The 19,921-nt window shown below is 41.7% G+C and overlaps 1 protein-coding gene across 2 annotated transcripts in view; it reads left to right on the top strand.

Annotated features, from left to right (window-relative positions):
* The first annotated feature begins 2,327 nt into the window (after positions 1 to 2,327).
* Positions 2,328 to 19,921, top strand: part of HECW2 (HECT, C2 and WW domain containing E3 ubiquitin protein ligase 2) — a 130,170-nt gene continuing 112,576 nt past the window's right edge. The window contains exons 1-6 of one of the 2 annotated variants that reach the window (XM_023516936.1): positions 2,328 to 2,370; positions 7,386 to 7,461; positions 12,311 to 12,480; positions 14,776 to 14,918; positions 17,097 to 17,197; positions 17,591 to 18,946. In XM_023516936.1, coding sequence (XP_023372704.1) covers positions 2,368 to 2,370; positions 7,386 to 7,461; positions 12,311 to 12,480; positions 14,776 to 14,918; positions 17,097 to 17,197; positions 17,591 to 18,946 — 1,849 coding nt within the window. In that variant the 5' untranslated portion in view covers positions 2,328 to 2,367. Of the gene's footprint in view, positions 2,371 to 7,385; positions 7,462 to 12,310; positions 12,481 to 14,775; positions 14,919 to 17,029; positions 17,198 to 17,590; positions 18,947 to 19,921 lie in introns of those variants that run through there. The other variant, XM_023516935.1, reaches the window with a different exon arrangement.

Genomic DNA, 19,921 nt, shown 5'->3' with positions numbered 1-19,921 from the left:
AAATTTGTTTTTATGAAATTCAGAATAAATTAATCATACATGTGTAGTTTCAGGAATTCTATTTGGCTGCCTGAATTGGAGATTTTTGTTATATCAAGGAACAAAATAACTCCTCGCATGGGTCAGCTGGCAAAGCAGGCCTGGTTATTGACATCCTCCAAATGAAAATAAGCAGGAACCATTATTGTTTGGTCTCAGTCTGTTACCTGCTAACTATCAAAAGCATCAGAAAACAGCAAAGGAATCCTAACTTACGAAGGAGTTAGAGGAAGATATCTTATAATAATGTACTTCTCTTGATTAAAAAGCGACTGCTTACTCACTCACCATTGATTTTGATGAGGTGAGGTGCTGCTGGCGGCAGAATCAGGGACTGCTGGTTCCCCAGCGTTCAGAGAGTGATACTATGAGGTCATGCCCACAGAGTTCAATCTTCACGGATGTCACCGAGCTTCGTTCTGTTTTGAGAGTCCTTGTGCTCTCTGCTTCGGTTTGTACTTGTGGACTGTGTGCTTTTGGTCTTGGAAGAAAGCCAGTGGGAGGGTGGTTTGCTTAGATCTATGCACCTATTACTATCAGAAATAACCCAACCCCTGTGTTAGTGTTCATGAAATCCATGAACATGCAAAAGAATAGTCGAGCTAGGCTCCCTGCCTCTGTCATCTCACTGTTCCTAAAACTCAGTGTGCTCGTTCCTGCCTCCCTGTCTTTCCTCCTCCTCCCCCCTACCACCCTCCCTAACCTCATCCGTAAGACCTTCTTGTTCCATGATGCCTTTCCAACTCCATCCGGACCCCGCTAACCCTCTGGGTCTCTGTGCTTTTCTACCTGGTGCTCTATCTTTTTAGTGTTTGTCTTGTACTTTGTTGTGCCTGTGATGTCCTCTCAGCAGCTATACCATGAAACACCTGCAGACTGGAAACCTTTCCTGATTCCCTTGCACTGTCTGGCACAGTGCTGGCCATGTATTGTGGTGGGTACATAGTAAAAATCTTTTGCCTGGTGATGCTAATTAAATTATGAGTTATTGGGTAGACCTTAGTGGACATACAGGAAGGTCTCAATGTTTTACCCCATGACAGAACTTTTTTTGAGATGCAGTCTTTGGTCCTTGATAGGAAGAATGCAGTGGCCCTCTTATAATGATCCTTCCTCCTGGAACAGGATTTTTCTGTAGTTACTGTATCTTTCTCTTAGAATAAAGAAACCAAATACTCCATAGGAGGCTGTTCAATATAGTCAGAAAGTCAGGGGAAGATTACCATCTGTGGGGAAATACATAGAACACCTCCCTCCCCCATTAATAATCCAGGTAACTCAGCTGAGAGAGGAGCTCCCTCCTGGAGCTCAGGACGCTGCCTCAGGGGCCCATCAGCATCACTACCTATACAGAACAAGCCCTGGGAAACTGTGGCTTGCAGTGACACTTCACTGACTCAGATGCTCTGTGGACAGAGGAATTCCAGAGAGTGTCGGTTTATCTTTGACACACTTCAGCTTCATATGCTTTGGAATTGTAGTTAGTTTCCAAAAACCACACTTGGCATTTATATTGCTATTAAGCTAAAATAATCAGAACATGTTATGAAATGTATGGATTCTCAAGTGCTACAAGATATATATATAGAAAGAAAAAAATATATATAGATATCAGTTATTCCTAGATATGATCCCTGTCCATGGATGTGTTTAAGTAACTTGGAAAATTCAGGTAATAGAGATTTCCAGACCCTGTCACTAGAGAACCTGTTCCCGCATACTTCCATGCTCTGTTAGACTGTATTTTCCCTACTTCCATTCACAACAAACTGTGGTCTGTGTATATCCTAGAGGTTATGAGTGAGGTTGGGTTTGAGTCCTCGTTCTCTCATTCCCTGTCTGTTTGACCTGCCAAACCTCAACATCTCATCTGTAATATGGGGACGAGATTCTGCCTCCCAAGGGTGACGTGAGGGTTAAATAACCACACAGACGAGAGACGTAAGGTTGTGTCTGGCACATCCTGGAACACCTCAGCAAACTATTTCTATTTTTGGTGTGTTGTTTTCATGCATCATTTTCTGATATGTCTATGGTTTTAGGAAGTTTCAGAGACACACATCAATTGGTATAATTGGAATTGGTATAATCTATTGCCTCTGATTAGGAAAGAAGGGTCCATTCAAAGAGTAATGAGTAGGATTGCCTGAGACGTTGTAGGGTGGAGCTCTTCAGCGGATCCCTAAGTGAGTTGTTTCAGTGTGTAAGTTGTTGTTTTTCTCTAATTGCTTTACAGCGGAGATAAAAATCTGTTTTAAATACTACCACGGCATTAGTGGAGCCCTGCGAGCCACGACCCCCTGCATCACGGTGAAGAACCCCGCTGTGATGGTGAGTGCCAGCTTCCTCCTGAGACCCATGCAGAGACGCGATTTCTATTTTTGCCCATGCAGGCCTGACAGCATTATGAGAAACAATGAAAAAGGAAACACATTTAAACAGCGTGGGTGCTGTTTTAGGAAAGGAAATAACTTACGAGGCTGGCAACACCGAATCGCTGGTCCAAATCCGTGGAAAAGTATGATTTGATTTATAACAGTTCTGTGCAGAGTCAGCTCTTCAGGGAGCCCACTCCTAAAGCCAAGAGCAAGTGCCCATCATGGAAGGTTTTAAACTTAGTCTGGGTGGCCGGTCAGGAGGAAGCAGTAGTGTTGCATCTTAATGTGAATTTTACCCATTTTAATAGTGGGCGATTCTACCTGCCGGTCAACTCAAGGAGCTTTTGCCCCAGAAAGGGTGTGAGCTGGGAGTCATAAATGCACTCTTTCCTCAGGAGGTCTTAGCCCTGACCCTTCTCAATGCTGAGTTGGGGTCTAGTGCCCAAAGGTACGGTGCATACTTTTAGTAAAACAGGGCTACTCAATGGAAACCAGTTTATCAGTCTCTCAGTTGGAGAAACAGATATCTAATTTACTTTCAGAGGAAACTGGTTGTGTTGGACTTTCGAAAGAAAGCATGTCCATTTCCAGTGTGATACTTTTTTAAGGATTACTTTTCACCATTTTATGATTTTTTTTTAAAATCAATAGACCAACTTCAGAATCTAACAGTCTCATAATATATGGTTCCACTGTACATAGGTGGTTTGAATCAGGTGGTTTGGGGTGATTTTAGAATCTAGAGATATAAATCATTGCAGTTTTTATTAACCCATTAAGGTCAGGCAAATATAGTAAAAACATACTGACTCCCATAACATAGAATCTGTGTGTGTGTGTGTGTGTGTGTGTGTGTAGATAAATATTTATAAATACATGCAGTTTGGGGAACAGTAAGTGGGGTAAGTGGTCAGGCTGAAATTCAGAGAGCAATCTCTGCAAATGACAGTTTGACATTGTCAGGCTCACCCTCTGTTGTCTCTGATGGCACCTGTGCCTCTATCAAGCTCTCTTTCCCTTTCATTTATTCATTGGAACAATCATTCATTAGATGCCTGCTAAGTGCTAGACATTGTGCCACTGCTATAGGTGAAATGCTGAGGAAAAGATAATCATTAATGTCACTGGTGTGGTGGAGTGAGAGACATCAGTCAAATTGTATTTATTTGGGTAATAATCGTATGGGGGGAGTGAATGGGGCTGGGAGAGCATGCACTACATAGTAGGTTTTGTCCTGATCAGGAAGACGTTCCTGAAGAGAGCATGTCAGAAGGACAGTCTTAAGGATGAACAGAAATTACACAGGCGAAGGGGCAGGAGGAGCACTTCAGGCAGAGGAACAGTGTGTGCAGAGTCCTCAACATCTAAGCACTCTGCTCACATTAAAATTATATGGCAGTTCTCATTGCGGTAAACATAGTATAGGATATAAAAGATTAGCCCATAGTTACTATCTGAGACTTTGAAGATCACCAAGAGAGTAATAATTGTTAATTATCGTATCTGCCATGTCACACTCGTAAGCTCTGGAATGGACTTTGCTCTAGTTAATATTCTAAAAAGACATGTTACAAAACTAGAAGAGTGAGGCTGTTTACCCATTGTGTATGAAATTAGACCAGCACTTCCAAACATGATTAAACATTTCTGGACTCAGACTTTTTTAGACTTGAGCAGTTTCAGTATCCAGATATTGAAGGCAGTGAGCGTTTACAATCTGGACAACATTGATTTACTTCCTTTGATGTTGTATTGAGATCATTCTGTCAAAGCCTGTGGATAGTTTGGGGATAGTTAGTTCACTGTAGACAGGCTTTAGAGCACCTTAAAAGCATCATAGACACACACTGGCAATCAGAATAGCACATTTTGGTTCAAAGACTGACTAGTGGGATTGGAGGTTAATTGATTTCTGACCAAGATGGAGACAGTTTGGTCTATATCCAAAACAAAAAGGCTTTGCCCCAATGGCACCTCATTTGGGGGTGAGCATTATATTTCTATACTAGCATGATGGGCACCTAGGAATATGACAAGGGTTTAGTTATCACTACTAATTGATAACATTGATATTCACAAAGCCCACCTAGTAGGGTTATATACCACTACCAAATCAAAGAATAGGCCTGGAAGAAGTAACTGGCAAACTGCCCATAGAAGGAAATGAACTTCCAGCCTAATCATGTGTTCTCCTTCTCACTATCCTTTTACAATGAATCAAGAACAAAAAAAAAATTGTACCTTCTCTGTCATTTGTATTTTGACGTCATTGTCATTCATCAGAGTACACAGCAGTATGTGTCTCAGACACTTGGAACAGGAAATCCTTTGGCTTCAGGGAGAGATTAAAGCGGCCATCACTCACTACCACGTATTGTTTCAGTACTTGGTTGACATTGTTGCTTTTGGGTTTTCCTGGAATGAGTCTGTGGAGTGAGTTTATTTAAAAACCTCTCTCTAAACACTGAGTGCAGATGTGTTTATTATCACTAACGTCCCCATATCTCATGGTAATGTCTGGTCTTTCCTGGTTTCATTGTAATGAATGGTAAAATTGAATTTTTTCAGTATTTTTTCAGAGGAGCATATTGCCAGATTCGCTGTGCAGGGCACTGTTTTTCTGTGAACTCTTTGAGAAGTGTGTTTCAGGTTAGCCTTTGGTCAAATGGTGAATTACTTTTGAAAAGTGAGAATTAGAGCACATTTTCTTTTGTTTCTCATAATTTCTGATAATGTTTTAAATAGGCTTTAAATAGATTATGAATCTTTTTAGTCTCATTTATAACTCACATAGCACAAGTATCCATAGCAGGCAGAGATGGCATGTTTTGGAGGGTGGCTCATCTTACTGGGCAGTGTGGTTCATTTTAGGGGCAGCCACGCTTCTTGGGCATCTTTCTATGCTGAGATACTGAAGGAGGGGCAGGTTGCTGAGTGTGTGTCTCCGTTGTCCACTTGCAGTATCTTACTGTAGTCCAGAGTCATGAGTGGTGAACGCAGGCTGAGATAGTCACAGCCATCAGTTACCTGGCCGGTTCACTGCTGCTTTTGCCCCAGCTAATTTGGGAATGGTGAGTCAGAGGAAGAATAGATTAATAATATGATAAGCCACATGTGTTTGTTGAGACCCAGTTCCATGGTCTTCAAAGATTCAGTTCTCTGGGTGAAGGGAAATAAAGGAGCCTGGGTGACACCCTGGCATATTGTAGACAACACGTGGAACAATCAGGAGTCAGCTAAATGCCACACAAAATAGCCTTGACCGAGGCATGGGAATTACAGCAAAGACAGCAGAAATTTGTATTTTAAAATTTGAGTGAAATTTCTCAACTTTGCTTAGATTGGTGATGGCTTATAATCTCCTGGTGGTAGGCGATTTTCACCAGGGGTGTAGGGAGTGCTGCAAAGATAAGGGGGAGACAATGTCAGAGAAAACCAGATTAGGCAATAGTGAAAGCAATAAAAGCAGAATTTAATCAGTAACTATTGCAATAGAGGAGGAGAGTCCTCAATAGTGAACTGGCTCAATTCTGAATATAACAAAGGAAAGTGGGGATTTATAGCCGAAGAGCTGGGCTGAGGGAGGGTCAGTGGATGAAAACTTACTAAGTGATCAGGGTGATTCTTGCTAAACTGACCTAATGGGATCTTGCTGAAGGCAGGTCAGAGTCAGCAGATATCACCTGGGGATGGAAGAGGCTGAAGAATTTGGCCTGATATTGAGGCTGATCATATATTGAGGATGAGAATTCTCTCCAAACTGACTTAGCAGGGTTTTTGCCAAAACTAAAACTCTGCTTAGATATAAGTCCAAGGTCAGGCCTGGTTGGGGAGAGGGCTCAAAAAGAGCCTGACTAAAGTTTCGTCTCACATACACAAAAATCTTTGTAAGAAAAGTTTAATTTAAACTTTAGAATTAAAATGTCGTTCCTATTTCCTAGTTATTCAGAATATATCCTTTCAATTCTGTCTCCTAAAGGTTGTGGACTTTGTTTTCTGGGGATCATGAAGGTTTTTCTTCCTAATGTACCATAAATTATGCACTAATTGTACATAAATTGAACAAAAGGTCAAAATATGCTATGTGGGCTATAAATTAGTGGGCTTTAAATTCAAAAGCTTTTAGAAAAGTTATCAGCACGATAGCACTGCGGATTCTTACTATTGCCGATTACACGTGTGACTGCACATGCCATGTGCCTGCAGCACAGCAGAACAAGGGAGCCAGGACCCCCACTGGACTCAGAAATATCTGACAACACAATAATTCTGTTTGTATGGATGAATCTGATACAAATCGATTCTTTATTCTATGTTTTCCTATTAAAGCTGATCAAATTTGATGTTTGGCTTTTGACTAAAGAGAATGTTTAATACAGTAATAGTAATGTAAGTACGTGTACTTCATATCATCTGTATTCTTATCAAGAGGGAAAAGACGTAAAGTACATTAATTGATTCATGTTCATAGGGAATTTCAAAACTTACGTATTTTTTATTTTGGGTAAAGATTAAATTTAAGAAGGATCCTCTCTCTTGCCTCTGAGAATCGGTGTTTGTTCCTCTTTACGAAGGTTTGGAAATGAAGGAATATAGGCTGGCTCGGCATCCAGAGCTCAGTGGGTAGGGCACCGGCCACATACACCGGATCTGGTGGGTTTGAACCCAGCCTGGGCCTGCTAAACAAACAAGCAACAACCACAACAACAAAATAGCTGAGTGTTATGGCAGGCACCTGTTGTCCCAGCTATTAGGGAGGCTGAGGCAAGAGAATTGCTTGAGCCCAAGAGTTTGAGGTTGCTGTGAACTATGATACCACAGTACTCTACAGAGGGTGGCAAAGTGAGACTTTGTCTCAAAAAAAGAAAGAAAAAAAAGAAAGGATATATGCTACAATACTTATTTGATACAAAAATTATATTTGGAAATATAAGTGGCTCCCTAGAAAAATCTGTTTTCTCTCTTCAGATGGGGGCAGAAGGTATGGAAGGAGGTGCTTCAGGAAACCTACATTCTCGGAAACTTGTTAGCTTTACATTGTCAGGTAAGAATGTCTTCAAATGTGGCCTCCGGTTTGAAAGTGTATCATTTCAAGGGGATGAATAGTCACTTCTTTCTGCAGACTTTGATATATGATGTATGAACCAGTTTATTCTTTTGGAAAGTCAAGTATATCTCTTACTATGATAAAATTAGATTATTAATGTAAAATCAGAAATTATTTCTTCTGCCAAGTTTTCTGGTGATTAAAAAAAAACTATATAGCTATTTTAGTTCCTTTAAAAAAAAAAACCCCATAATATAACAGGCTAGTCTCACTGAGGAGATTTGATTAAAAGTAATTTATGTTTATCTTAGCTACAGAAAGGAAAAATTTGAAGATTAGTGGCAAAAAAAAATATGCTTCTTTTTCTGTGGAGGAATACACAAAAACTGGAAAATGGAGTATATTTGCTTGTTTTATAGTTAGTAAAATATTCACATTTTTGTGTGTTTATCATACAATTAAAACACTGATTTTCAGGTTATGAGTTGGGACTCATTTGTAGTTTGTAAGTTTGATTTAGTTGAAACCAATAATTTCACAAAATGAATAGAATAATATCAGAGTTTATCACCAAAGGGAAATCTTTTTGGTAAAGCAGAAAATTTATACAAACAGAAAATTTATATACACAAAAATAAGCATGACTACGTATGCTTGTACTGGGTTGCAATGTTAAACATATTTCACACATAGGTCACTGTCAAACACTGTCAAATTTGAACATCACTGATTTAAAAAAATGAATTGGTAGTCATAAAGTCAAGAATACTCTAAGAAAATCAATATTTGAAATAGGCATTTAAAATAGACAAGTGCATTGCCATACATACAAAATAAGATCTAACAGGTATCTGCTACTATAGATGTTTTGTTTTCATTTTTTTAATAGATGTAGTGCTTCTGAAATTTAAATTAGACCCAGTTTTCTTGATTGCAAAAAAAAGGAATGAAAATGGATGTTCTCGGGAGTGAGAGTTAGGAGACCTGACCTTGACACAGACAATTTCCCAGTGTGTGATCACCACGTATGATCCAAGTGTGCACTCACCACTGCTCACTGCTGGCCACAGCCTACGGAGGATCTTTGTCTTTGCACGTTCCTCACCACCACCAACCCCCCAGGAGTTTGCTTAATATGAAATCCTTTTTCGTTTTGGTTCTTTGGTCAATCTCAGAGGTTATAAACTGGTGACTTAAGGTTCAAAGTAGGCCAATAAATATATTTTGTTTGGTACCCTCAGGGTTTTAAAAATATTTAGATTTTTAGATGGGCACCTAAGGTACCACTGCCCGTGATATTACAGCCCTACTCCCCTTATGAGTGTTTCCTCAAAATATTTGTGCTACCCATCTGTGCCTTATGTATGTATGTATTTATTTATTTTTTGAGACAGAGTTTCACTTATTAACCCTCAGTAGAGTGCTGTGGCATCACAACTCATAACAACCTCCAACTCCTTGGGCTCAGGCAATTCTCTTGCCTCAGCCTCCCAAGTAGCTGGGACTACAGGCGCCCGCTACAACACCCGGCTATTCTTTCATTGCAGTTTGGCCAGGGCCGGGTTTGAACCCACCACCCTCGGTATATGGGGCCCGCGCCTTACCCACTGAGCCACAGGCACCACCCATGCCCATCTGTGCTTTAGACCTTCACAGTAGTGAGGGGAGCTGCAGGAACTGAAGCCCCTGGTGATGGGGAGGGAACAGTTAGCCAACCCCCTTAGCTCGGAATATTTAAAGGGAGACCATGCAACCAATGTCTTAGTTTAGGATTATCACTCTGTGCTTTCAAGTGATCTGTGTCATTCCAAACACTATACTTACATATTGGTTTTGGCCATCTAGAAGTCAAGAATCCTAGGCCATTTTCCTGAAAAGTAGAAGATAAGCTTTGGGACACAGTCAAGTGCTGCTTCTTTTAATACTTCTTCCAATCTCTCACCTCTGATCTTTTCACATGAAGGTTAGCTACCTAACATCTGTTTTATTTCTTACCATACAGCTAGCCAGTTGCACGTAGTGTTCAAAAATGGCTAGGAGATGAAAACAGTTCTAAATGTTAATTCTAATTAGTATGATTGTAACATATCGACCGGGGATAACAATATCCGAGAGAATGCAAGCCCCACAGAATTGCTGCTTATAAATGTCTACTCTTATCTATGGATAATTACGGGCACAAATCATTTAACTCTAACTGGAGTATTTAATATGTCATACCTTTGTGACTCTGAGCCCTTCTTTGGCATGTGCTGTGGTATGGATATTTATGAACAAGAAAATATATAAAAGAGAGAAGAGCAAAATTAAGATGCATAAAGGGACCTGAATAATCAGATAATAATCAGATATGGTAATTTATCATATTAATGAAGATTTATCTGTACAGTGCCCCACTGTGGAAAAGTTTGGTCTCATGGCTGTCTCACAATGACGTCTTTCATCACGGTGACTTAGTCTTCTGATGGAATGCTTTTTGCACAAATGATTATTTTTTACGAATGATTTAGCTCTTTTGGATGCTATGGCAGCCATTTCTGTCCATGTTACTCTTCATTTATCACAAAGAAATTCCTTATTTTAGAATAGATTTAATCTCTAAAGAACATCAGCTGGGCATGGTGGCCTGCACCTATAATCCTAGACTCTAGGTGGCCAAGGCAGGCAGATCCCTTGAGTTTAGGAATTCTTAAACCAGCCTGAGGAAGAGGAAGACCCTGTTGCTACTAAAAATAGAAAAACTAGCAGGGTGTCTTGGCAGGCTCCTGTAGTCTCAGCTACTCAAGAGGCTGAGACAAAGAAGATTGCTTGAAGCCCTGGGGTTTGAGGTTGCCGTGAGCTATGATGATGCCACTGCACTCTACCCAGAGCAACAGAGTGAGACTCTATCTCAAACAAACAAATCTAAAGAATATCTCTCTTCTATCTTTGAGTTTGAAGACGGCATGATCAAGAAAGGCAAGAAAATAATTATGTGAATTGCACTTTCCTGCCAAAGCTTCTTTGTGCTAAATAAAGCCAAGTAAAAACACACAGCATTAGTAAATTGAGAGCAAAATGCAAATGCTGTATTTAATAACGACTGTGTAGCTTATGAAGTGCCAAGGTGGGGCACTGCGAGGCTGACGATGGCACAGCAGCTTCTCTCAAGTGCTTGTCTAGCTCCTGCATCTCCTGTCTCCTCCTCCTCCCGTTGTTTTTCTGATCAAAGATCTTACTACATCTCATGCAGTGTTCTTAACACAAGATCCTCTTGGTTGCAGTTTTAAATATTTGCTGCCATATTAATAAATATTAAATAGCTACTGTCAGTTTTGTGTCATTAGACATTTCTGGGTTACTTTCATCACGTGTATCTGGGTCACAAGTTCTTGCTAGCCGCTGGTGAGCCTCCTCCAGAGAACCTTCCCTAGAGAATATGGTTCCATGGGCAACCGCCGGGCAATTCTGTCCTTTTAAGACCTGTTTTAGGAAAGAGCTTGTGTGGGAGGGCCCTGGTGACCACCTGTAATTTAGGGTCACTATAGAAGGTCTGGTCTCCAACTGAGCTGGGTCTTCATGCAAGGCTTTGGTTCAGAAGCGTGTGCAGAATTTCTTTCTGAATCAATCCCAGGACTGATCGTTCAGCATTTTCCATGATTAGCTCCCGGCCCTGCCTGATTCAAACTGATATTCTCAGAAAGGCATTGAGGTCCCAGCACCACTAGCTTTATTCCCTGACACTTTTGTGTCTCCTTGGCCATTTAAAACGGTATCTGTCTCCACACTACATGAACTTTAGCTAGGACTTTTAGCAGCTCATATGGTGTGAAACTACAACTTGTGAGTCTAAGGTGAGTTATAGGACATTCATCAAATATTTAAGTTACTTTATCAGGTACTTAAAATAGCAGTTAGTTGGGGATGCTCATAACTCAGTGGGTAGGGTGCCAGCCACGTACACTGAAGCGGGTTCAAACCTGGCCTGCGCTAGCTAAAACAACAATGACATCTGCAACAACAACAACAACAAAAAATAGCTGGGCGTTGTGGCAGACACCTGTAATCCCAGCCACTTGGGAGACTGAGGCAAGAGAATCGCTGAAGCCCAGGAGTTTGAGGTTGCTGTGAGCTGTGACCTCACAGCACTCTACCCAGGGCAACAGCTTAAGCCTCTGTCTCAAAATAAATAAATAAATGAATAAATAAATAAAATAGCAGGTATCATTCACATTTTAGAAATATTTCTGGTCTACTTTTTGTCCGCCAACATTCATACATTTATGGAATATATATGGCATTTTAAATGTGACATGAATGGGTGTGTGCTCTAAAGTTTCATCTCCAATTAATGCGTTCATACTCATTTCTATATATTTCTATATATATATAAGATTCATTTTTCTTTCATGAAGGAACACATTTTCCAGTAAAGTGTTTACTAGGGATTAGTCTCAAGACATTGAAATTTTGCTTGCTAAGTTACATTACTGTAAGGAAAGGTGGGGAGATGTATATGTTGGAATTAAAAGGGTTCCCAGAGAAAGCCAACTGAAGGGTGTAAGGTGGTGGTAATGGTTTGGCTTTATTTTTGTGCAGCCTGTTAGGAGACCCCCCTCTGCTGGAATTATTGCCATAACCCACTTGTGTTCATTTGTCTAAGCAGTCACAGCACGAATAACTTTGCTATTGTTTTAAGAATGGTTTCTGTTTAAAGCTTCCTGTGTGTTTATTTAAGAACAAATTGTCTTTGAGCTGCTTGTTCTAACCAGGATATATGGATCCTTCCTTCCTCCTTCTGTTCCTTTTCCCGCTTCTTTCCGGCTATCTCTTGTCCCTCCCTCCTTCTCCCTGTCTTTCTTTAAAGATCTTAGGGCAGTTGGGCTAAAGAAAGGGATGTTCTTCAACCCTGACCCTTATCTCAAGATGTCCATTCAGCCAGGAAAGAAGAGCAGTTTTCCCACCTGTGCCCACCACGGGCAGGAGAGAAGGTCTACTATCATCAGTAACACCACCAATCCCATTTGGCACCGAGAGGTAAGGGGGATTTCAAGGGTCTTCTACCTGAGAGCTAGGAAGTCCACCAAGTTTCTCTCTTTCCCTGAGCTGGTTTGGGGTGTTTAAGATAGTTGAGGTGCCGAGGGGTCCTGCAGGAAAGAGGGCACATTAAAAATGGACTATTCTCCTCTCTTCAGAGCCAGGTCTAGGGAAAGACAAGTGAGGCCCTCACCTCAGGGGCACAATTTAAGGACCAAAAGACTCACTAATCAAAATAAATATCTACATGTAACATTTTTTAAATAATCATAAGTAATGCAAAAAATTCACAATAAACAAAATATCAAACTTTTAAATAAGAACAAGATCAGCAACATTGCCTTGCTCTGGTAGAGTGGAGCCTGAGGCCAGAGGAAAATTCAGTAATGCTGATCCTGTTTTTATTTAAACATTTGATATTTTGTGTTAGCGTTCATTCCATACAAATTAAAGGAATTTCTCTGTCTATGGGTTTTGGCAAACATTTTATGAATTTCTAGATTTCCGTTAATTAGACGAGCCCCACAAGGAGGGGCTGCCCTGAGTGAAGCCAGGTTGTGTTGATGGTTCTGTAAAGTTCCTCACAGCTACAGTCATCTTACTACACAGTTCAGGGAAAACAGCAAGCAAAGGAAAGTCAAAGACTGCACTAAGGGACATTGTTTCTCATCATTTGATCTGAGTCGTGTTTCACATACTAGTGTTAGAATATTTCTGGATAAACCTTTTACTGGCACAGGAGTTACACAGTTAAGTAGACCATAAGCTAAATGTCTAATGATAACAATATGCTCTAACAATGAAATATTTCTAATATTTATAGAAATATTTACTTGGAAAGAGATATTTCAGGGAACCTAAAACGCACCAGAGAAAAGATCTGACTATATGAGATGTGCCAGCACAGCAAGATGATTCTCCTGGGCAGTTCCTGAAGTTATGGGGATGTGTAAATCATTATCTTGAATATTGTATTCTTACACCTGGTTTTAAAAACTACTTAGGATCTCATAATGGTAAATAACTCTTAAAGGCATACCACTTAATTTAACACATTCAAATCTAGAGGTCATAAAATAGATCTCACTATGAGCTCTAGACAGTGCATCAAGGATATGATAATGAACAAGTAATAACTTTATTTTCCTAACGTTTTATGTTACAAAGTTTATGACCATGTCTCTAGTGCAAGCCTGAAAGGGAGGTTTATAGGATGAGATTATCCTCTCTCTAGTTTGGTGATTAAGAAATTAAAGCTTAAAGTGTTCATGCGACTAGGCATTCAGAGACAGAAGTGAGGCTTAAACTCAGCTTTTTTATTCCAAGCACATAGGCTTTTCCATTAAGCAGAATGCCAAATTGCATGACCCCTTGGAGAACTTTAATTGTTAAAACTAAATAAACTTAGGAGCATGTAAGTGGAAAGCTGGCTAGCACTATCCATGTCCCCGTAGTTGCATGGATCCTGTCCAGGAAGCAGTAGGATGATCTAGGTTAGATTCCTGGCTCCATCATTTACTTACCCCGAGACTCTCATTCTAAAAAGGAATTAATTTTACCTTTGTAAAAATAAAAGGAAGATAATGTATGTAAAAGTGTTTGAAAGTGAGGAAACGTCTTCATTTTATATCTTTACAAGGGTCCAATCTAATTTTCTCCAATGTCATTCCTGAATGAAAATAACAAAGGCTGCATTAACCTCATACTCTTCTGTCCTGGAAGAGGCCCCATGTGCCTTTTAAACTTAAATAAGAATTTCATTTAAATACTGTTTTTCAAAACATGTTTATCAGGGAAACCACAGAATTCTGTACATATTCCCACTCTAACTGCTCAGTAGAGGAGTATTTTAAAACTATGCTTTCCAACTTCAAAATTTCATCAGTAGGAATTAAAATTATTGTTAATCAAATATACTAGTTAATTCTAAACCATTCTACAAGATATTACATGCCAAAGAATTAAGAGGTAATCAATGTAGTGAGTTCTAAAATTATATTGTGCATAACTTAATATTTGATAACATCTCCTGGAAGGTTACATGTAGGGAGAGCTTCTTTTATCGTGCAGATCTCGACTATTGCTTTTTAATCCCTGGGAATGGCAGTGAAGCTAAGTGAATAAAAGATGGTGGCTGCAGATATTTCTAGCAATGTGGACTATCTATGTCACTAGATTTTAAGAGATGCCATTGCCTAAAATATATCTCTTTGATGCCTATATCATTAAATAAAATGATATAATATCATATTTGTCCTTCTTTCGAACCAACATGCTATCTATTTGTGTTTTCAGAAATATTCCTTTTTTGCACTTCTTACTGATGTCTTAGAAATTGAAATTAAAGACAAGTTTGCCAAGAGCCGTCCTATCATCAAGCGTTTCCTGGGGAAACTCACCATTCCAGTCCAGAGGCTGCTGGAGCGACAAGCCATCGGGTAATCAGCCCTTCCCTTTAGGGATCTTGATGAGATTAGTTCATAGGGAGACAAGTGAAATGAGATATGGCAGTCCTAGGACATTCCTTCCTGGTCAGAAGTAGTAATAAAATCCTTTTAAAGATAAAAGTGCCCCCAAACCAAAACCAACAGTGAGATATCACCTCACTCTGTTAAAATGGCTTATATCAAAAAGATATATAGTAAGAGATGCTAGTGAGGAGGTGGGAAAGGGGAGCCCTCCACACTGTTGCTGGGAATCTAAATTAGTGCGGCTACTGTAGAGAACAGTATGAAGGTCCTCAAAAAACCAAAAATAGAAGAACCTCCATATGATCCAGCAATTCTACTTCTGGGAATATATGTAAAAGAACGAAAACCTTATACTATCAAAGAGATGTCTGCAGTCCTGTGTGTGATACATACACACAGTAGAATACTGTAGGGTTATAAAGACAACGAAATCCTGTTATTTGTAGCAGCATGGCTGGAACTGGTGTCTATTACGTTAAGTGAAATAAGCCAAGCACTTAAAGACAAATATCACATTGTCTCATATGTGGGAGCTAAAAAAAATGAATGAAAATAGATTGGTGGTTACCAGAGGCTGGGAAGGGGAAGGGAGTGGGGAAAGGTAGAGAGGAAGGTTTAAAAAAAAGAGATATGCATGTACTTAATACCACTGATTTGTACACTTTAAAATGGTAACAATGGTCAATTATACATGTCTGCCGCAGCCTCCCAGAGTGCTAGGATTATAGGCGTGAGCCACCACGCCTGGCCACTGGGGTCCAGTTTTGATGCCTCTCTTATCCTGATTAATCCCATCCAGGGAATTTATTATACCAAAAAACCAAAACCACCTTGTTTCAGAGTCATTTAAAACAAAACCTAGACTCTAAGCACATATTATATAGTAAAACTTCTAAGCATATACATTCATTTAGGCAACTAAAATTTATTCATTGACAGAATCTTAAAAATGTGACTGATGTCTTTTTTTCTTTTGTAAGCTTTTTGTACGTTGTGAGTAAAGAAGTCACAGTAAGGAGATAGGGAAGAACAAAAGATAGTTATGAACATTAATAATTAATAGCCGGCTAGAGGCTCTAAGCTGTATAGTGGTGGGAATGTTAGATTGCCACACTGTTTTCCTTCGGAAATCGCCATTAGAGGGCAGTATGAGAGCAGAGATGGAGGGATTTGGGGCTATCATTTTGATTAGTTTACTTAATTAATAAGAATAAGTGATTTGATTCAGAATAAAAGTCACTTTCATACCTGGAAATGAACTAAATGCATTTGACTTTGGTAAAGAGACATAGACTTGAAACAGAATGACAATTTCTCCTTAGAGCCCCAAGCCTGGGGCCAAGGCAGAGCAAAGTGGGCAGGCCCAGCCGTGGTCGGCTTCAGCCCACTTCTAGGCATGAGTCACGACCCTTCCCCAGTGGCTTATCTAGCCATCCCATCAGCATTGCTCACAAGCCACATTGAGAATCAGTGGTGGGCGGGCTCCCCAGTCGCGAGGCCAGCAGCACCAGCCCCTTGACTTTGCAAGTGAGGAAGAAGAGTTCAGCGGCCCTGTCCCCCTCACATAGCTGGGGCTGCTCCATGTGTGTGGTCCATACCTGTATTCTCATGCTGGTCTCGCCTCACTCCTAGCTCCTATTCTTCAGAGCATAGCCCTCTGTGCCACGTTGTCAGGTGATAAACCTTGTCTGGAATGTCCTTTGAGAACTGGCTTTCTGTTTGCCAAACGCCAAGGAACCAGGCCCTTACTACTTCTACACTAGAGTCAAAACACATTTAAAGCTTAAGACCTTTTGTAACTCCTGATGACCTTCAACGTGACTTTTCCCTGGACCCCCTTAGCAGTGAGCGAGCAAATCAAGATCCTTAAAAAATATCAGATGCTGTACTGGATTTTCTGTTTTTATTATAGTAATAATTTTCCTTGCAACAAGATTTCCGTTTATCCTGGCGTTTATAAGTGTTAGTTTTTATGAATGAATAACAGTACATTGGACCATAATATACCTTGAGGCTTTTATTTTCTTTATGTGTAAGTCTGAAGGTTTTAAGAGAGGTATGCAGGACCTGGGATGTGGCCTGCAGGAAGAAAGTGAAGCTGCCTCCAGTATAAGAAGGATGAAAGAACTCTTTCTCCTCTTGCAGAGATCAAATGTTGAGCTACAACCTTGGCAGAAGGCTCCCAGCTGACCACGTGAGTGGGTACCTCCAGTTTAAAGTGGAGGTGACATCTTCTGTGCATGAAGGTGAGAGACATCTGTATGAATAAATCACTGTAGGAAAAACTTGTTCACTCTCACTCAATTGTCAGTTTGCTTTTGAATAGAACTGAATCTGTGTCCTGTTCTGAAAATAAAATAGCCATCAAATGATTACCAGCTGAAGTTTTCTAAGAAGATAGGAAAGCCTTTTTGCCAAAAAGTTTATCTTAGGCTTATGCCAGCATTTTGGGCTAGAGAATTTCCTACCTAACACACATACGTTATAGAAGTAAGTGGTGAATTCTGTCCATCAGCAGTGCTATAAGGAGGGCTCAGTGGGATAACTGAATACTTTGATCTGATTCATAGCAAAGAAATAGGTAAAAAGTTCATTCGTTATTTCTAATTCATTTTTATAAATACTGATTTCTCATTCAGATGCTTCTCCAGAAGCTGTTGGCACGATACTTGGAGTCAGTGCTGTGAATGGGGACCTAGGAAGCCCTTCTGATGACGAGGACCTGCCAGGGAGCCATCACGACGGCCCAGTGTGTGCTAATGGGCCAGTTTCTGAGGAAAGTACTGCCGATGGGACCCCCAAGCATTCATTCAGGACTAGCTCCACTCTGGAAATAGACACAGAGGAATTAACTTCTACTTCTTCAAGGGCCTCACCTCCCAGGGGACGTCAGGATTCGCTCAATGATTATTTAGACGCTATTGAACACAACGGCCATTCCAGGCCGGGGGCAGGGCCCTGCTCCGAGAGGTCCATGGGAGCATCTCCCAAACTGAGGAGTAGTTTTCCCACCGACACCAGACTCAACGCGATGCTGCACATCGACTCGGATGAAGAAGATCACGAGTTCCAGCAAGACCTGGGTTACCCGTCTTCTCTGGAGGAGGAAGGAGGGCTGATCATGGTGAGCAGGGCATCCAGAGCTGACGACGATGCCAGCTTGACATCTCAGACCAAGCCAGAGGACAACGCCCCTGAGAACGAGGACGCCTCTGCGCAGGAAGCCTCCTCGGAGGATAAGCCAGACAATCTCCCCGAGCTTGCAGACAGCTCCTTACCCTCAGGCCCAGCCCCAGAGGAAGGCGAAGGTGGCCAGGAGCCTCAGCCCGGTGTAGACCAGGGCAGCACCGAACTGTGTGGCTCTCAAGAGGTGGACCAGCCCACGAGTGGGGCAGACACGGGGACTTCGGACACGTCAGGGGGAAGCCGGAGAGTCGTCAGTGAGACTGAGTCCCTGGACCAGGGGTCCGAGCCTTCCCAGGTGTCCTCTGAAACGGAGCCCAGTGACCCCGCCAGAACAGAGAGTGTCAGCGAGGCCAGCACCAGGCCGGAGGGCGAGAGCGACCTGGAGGGCGCCGACAGCTCCTGCAACGAGAGCGTGACCACGCAGCTGTCGTCGGTGGAGACGCGGTGCTCCTCTCTGGAGAGCGCACGGTTCCCCGAGACCCCCGCCTTTTCTTCCCAAGAGGAGGAGGACGGAGCCTGTGCGGCGGAGCCCGCCGGCAGCGGCCCTGCCGAGGGCGCCCAGGATTCCGCACGCACCGCGGGTTCTTTACCTGCGGTGCAGGTGCCCGGCGGGGAGGAGGAAGGGCCGGGGCCAGAACCGGCCGCTGTTCCGGACCAGGAGGAGCTAGGGGAGGTCTGGCAGAGGAGGGGGAGCCTAGAGGGAGCCGCCGCCGCCGCCCCGGAGAGCGGGGACCAAGAAGAGGGTGATGCTGGGGGTGCCCAAGGTGCCTGTGAAGGGGCCACTGCCCAGGAGGAGGGCGCTGCTGGAGGTAGGACACTGGAGACCTGGCGCTCTTGGCTGTAGTTTCCCCCTCAATGCAAATGATACTGCAGGTTGGGTACACATATGGCCGGAATTTCTCCCTTGGGGTTCCGCAGTTAGCAATGGGAGTAAGACGGGCAAGCGAGGTGAAAATGAGAACGGGACCAGGAGAAGGAAACAGGCAACCACAGTGAGGGCACCTGAAAGACTCCCTCTCCATCAGGTCTCCCATTTCACCTTGGGGAGACAGAGGGACTTAACCAATCAGCGACTGGAAGGAAGGGCACGTGATTTGTATCCAGCGCTTCCGGAGTTCAGATTCAGCGCTTTTTTATTTTAAATGGATCTTCTATTAATGAAATCAGAGGCCTGTCATACATCAGCCTGCAAACCTAAATAATGAATCTCTAGTGGGATATAGGTTGTAGATACAAAATGAAACAGGCTGACAGCTTCAGCATGAGTGTAATCTCACAGCTTATCAAGAACACCTTTAAGTCACTTTATAAAACTTCAAAGCAGATGTTAGGATGTGATTTGCATCAAAGGTAATGTTTTTGTCTTCTATGGTGTAAGGAATGTCAACTAAGTTAGGTGATACGTTCTAACTTGAAGAATAAGATATTTTGGTGTCTGAGGATGCAGAGTTACACATCAGTGGTATTGTGTCACACTGAATATTGCTCTCTAGAATGATTCCTTGCAACTATCTTGGTATCAATACATTAAAAAGTTGAAGGGTAACCTCAGAGATTCCAAAATAGGAAAGATTTTCTTCTTCTGTAATTTATTTTTCTACCTAAATTATCCCTTCTTCTCTTCTTCCTCCTCTTTTGACTTTTATTTCTTTCGTTATCTTGTGGCCCCTGTGTGATCCTATGATCCTAAAGCATGAGTGCCTGACCAGGGCAGGAGCCACTGGTGGGTTGGGGATGGGGCTGGGGGAGGCAGAGAGGCTGAGCGTGGACTCAGTTCTCTTCTT

Source organism: Otolemur garnettii, unplaced genomic scaffold (assembly GCF_000181295.1).
Source record: "Otolemur garnettii isolate 467f Iridium unplaced genomic scaffold, OtoGar3 scaffold00100, whole genome shotgun sequence".
Classification (NCBI taxonomy): Eukaryota; Metazoa; Chordata; class Mammalia; order Primates; family Galagidae; genus Otolemur; species Otolemur garnettii.
This window is presented reverse-complemented; position numbering and strand designations above follow the sequence as displayed.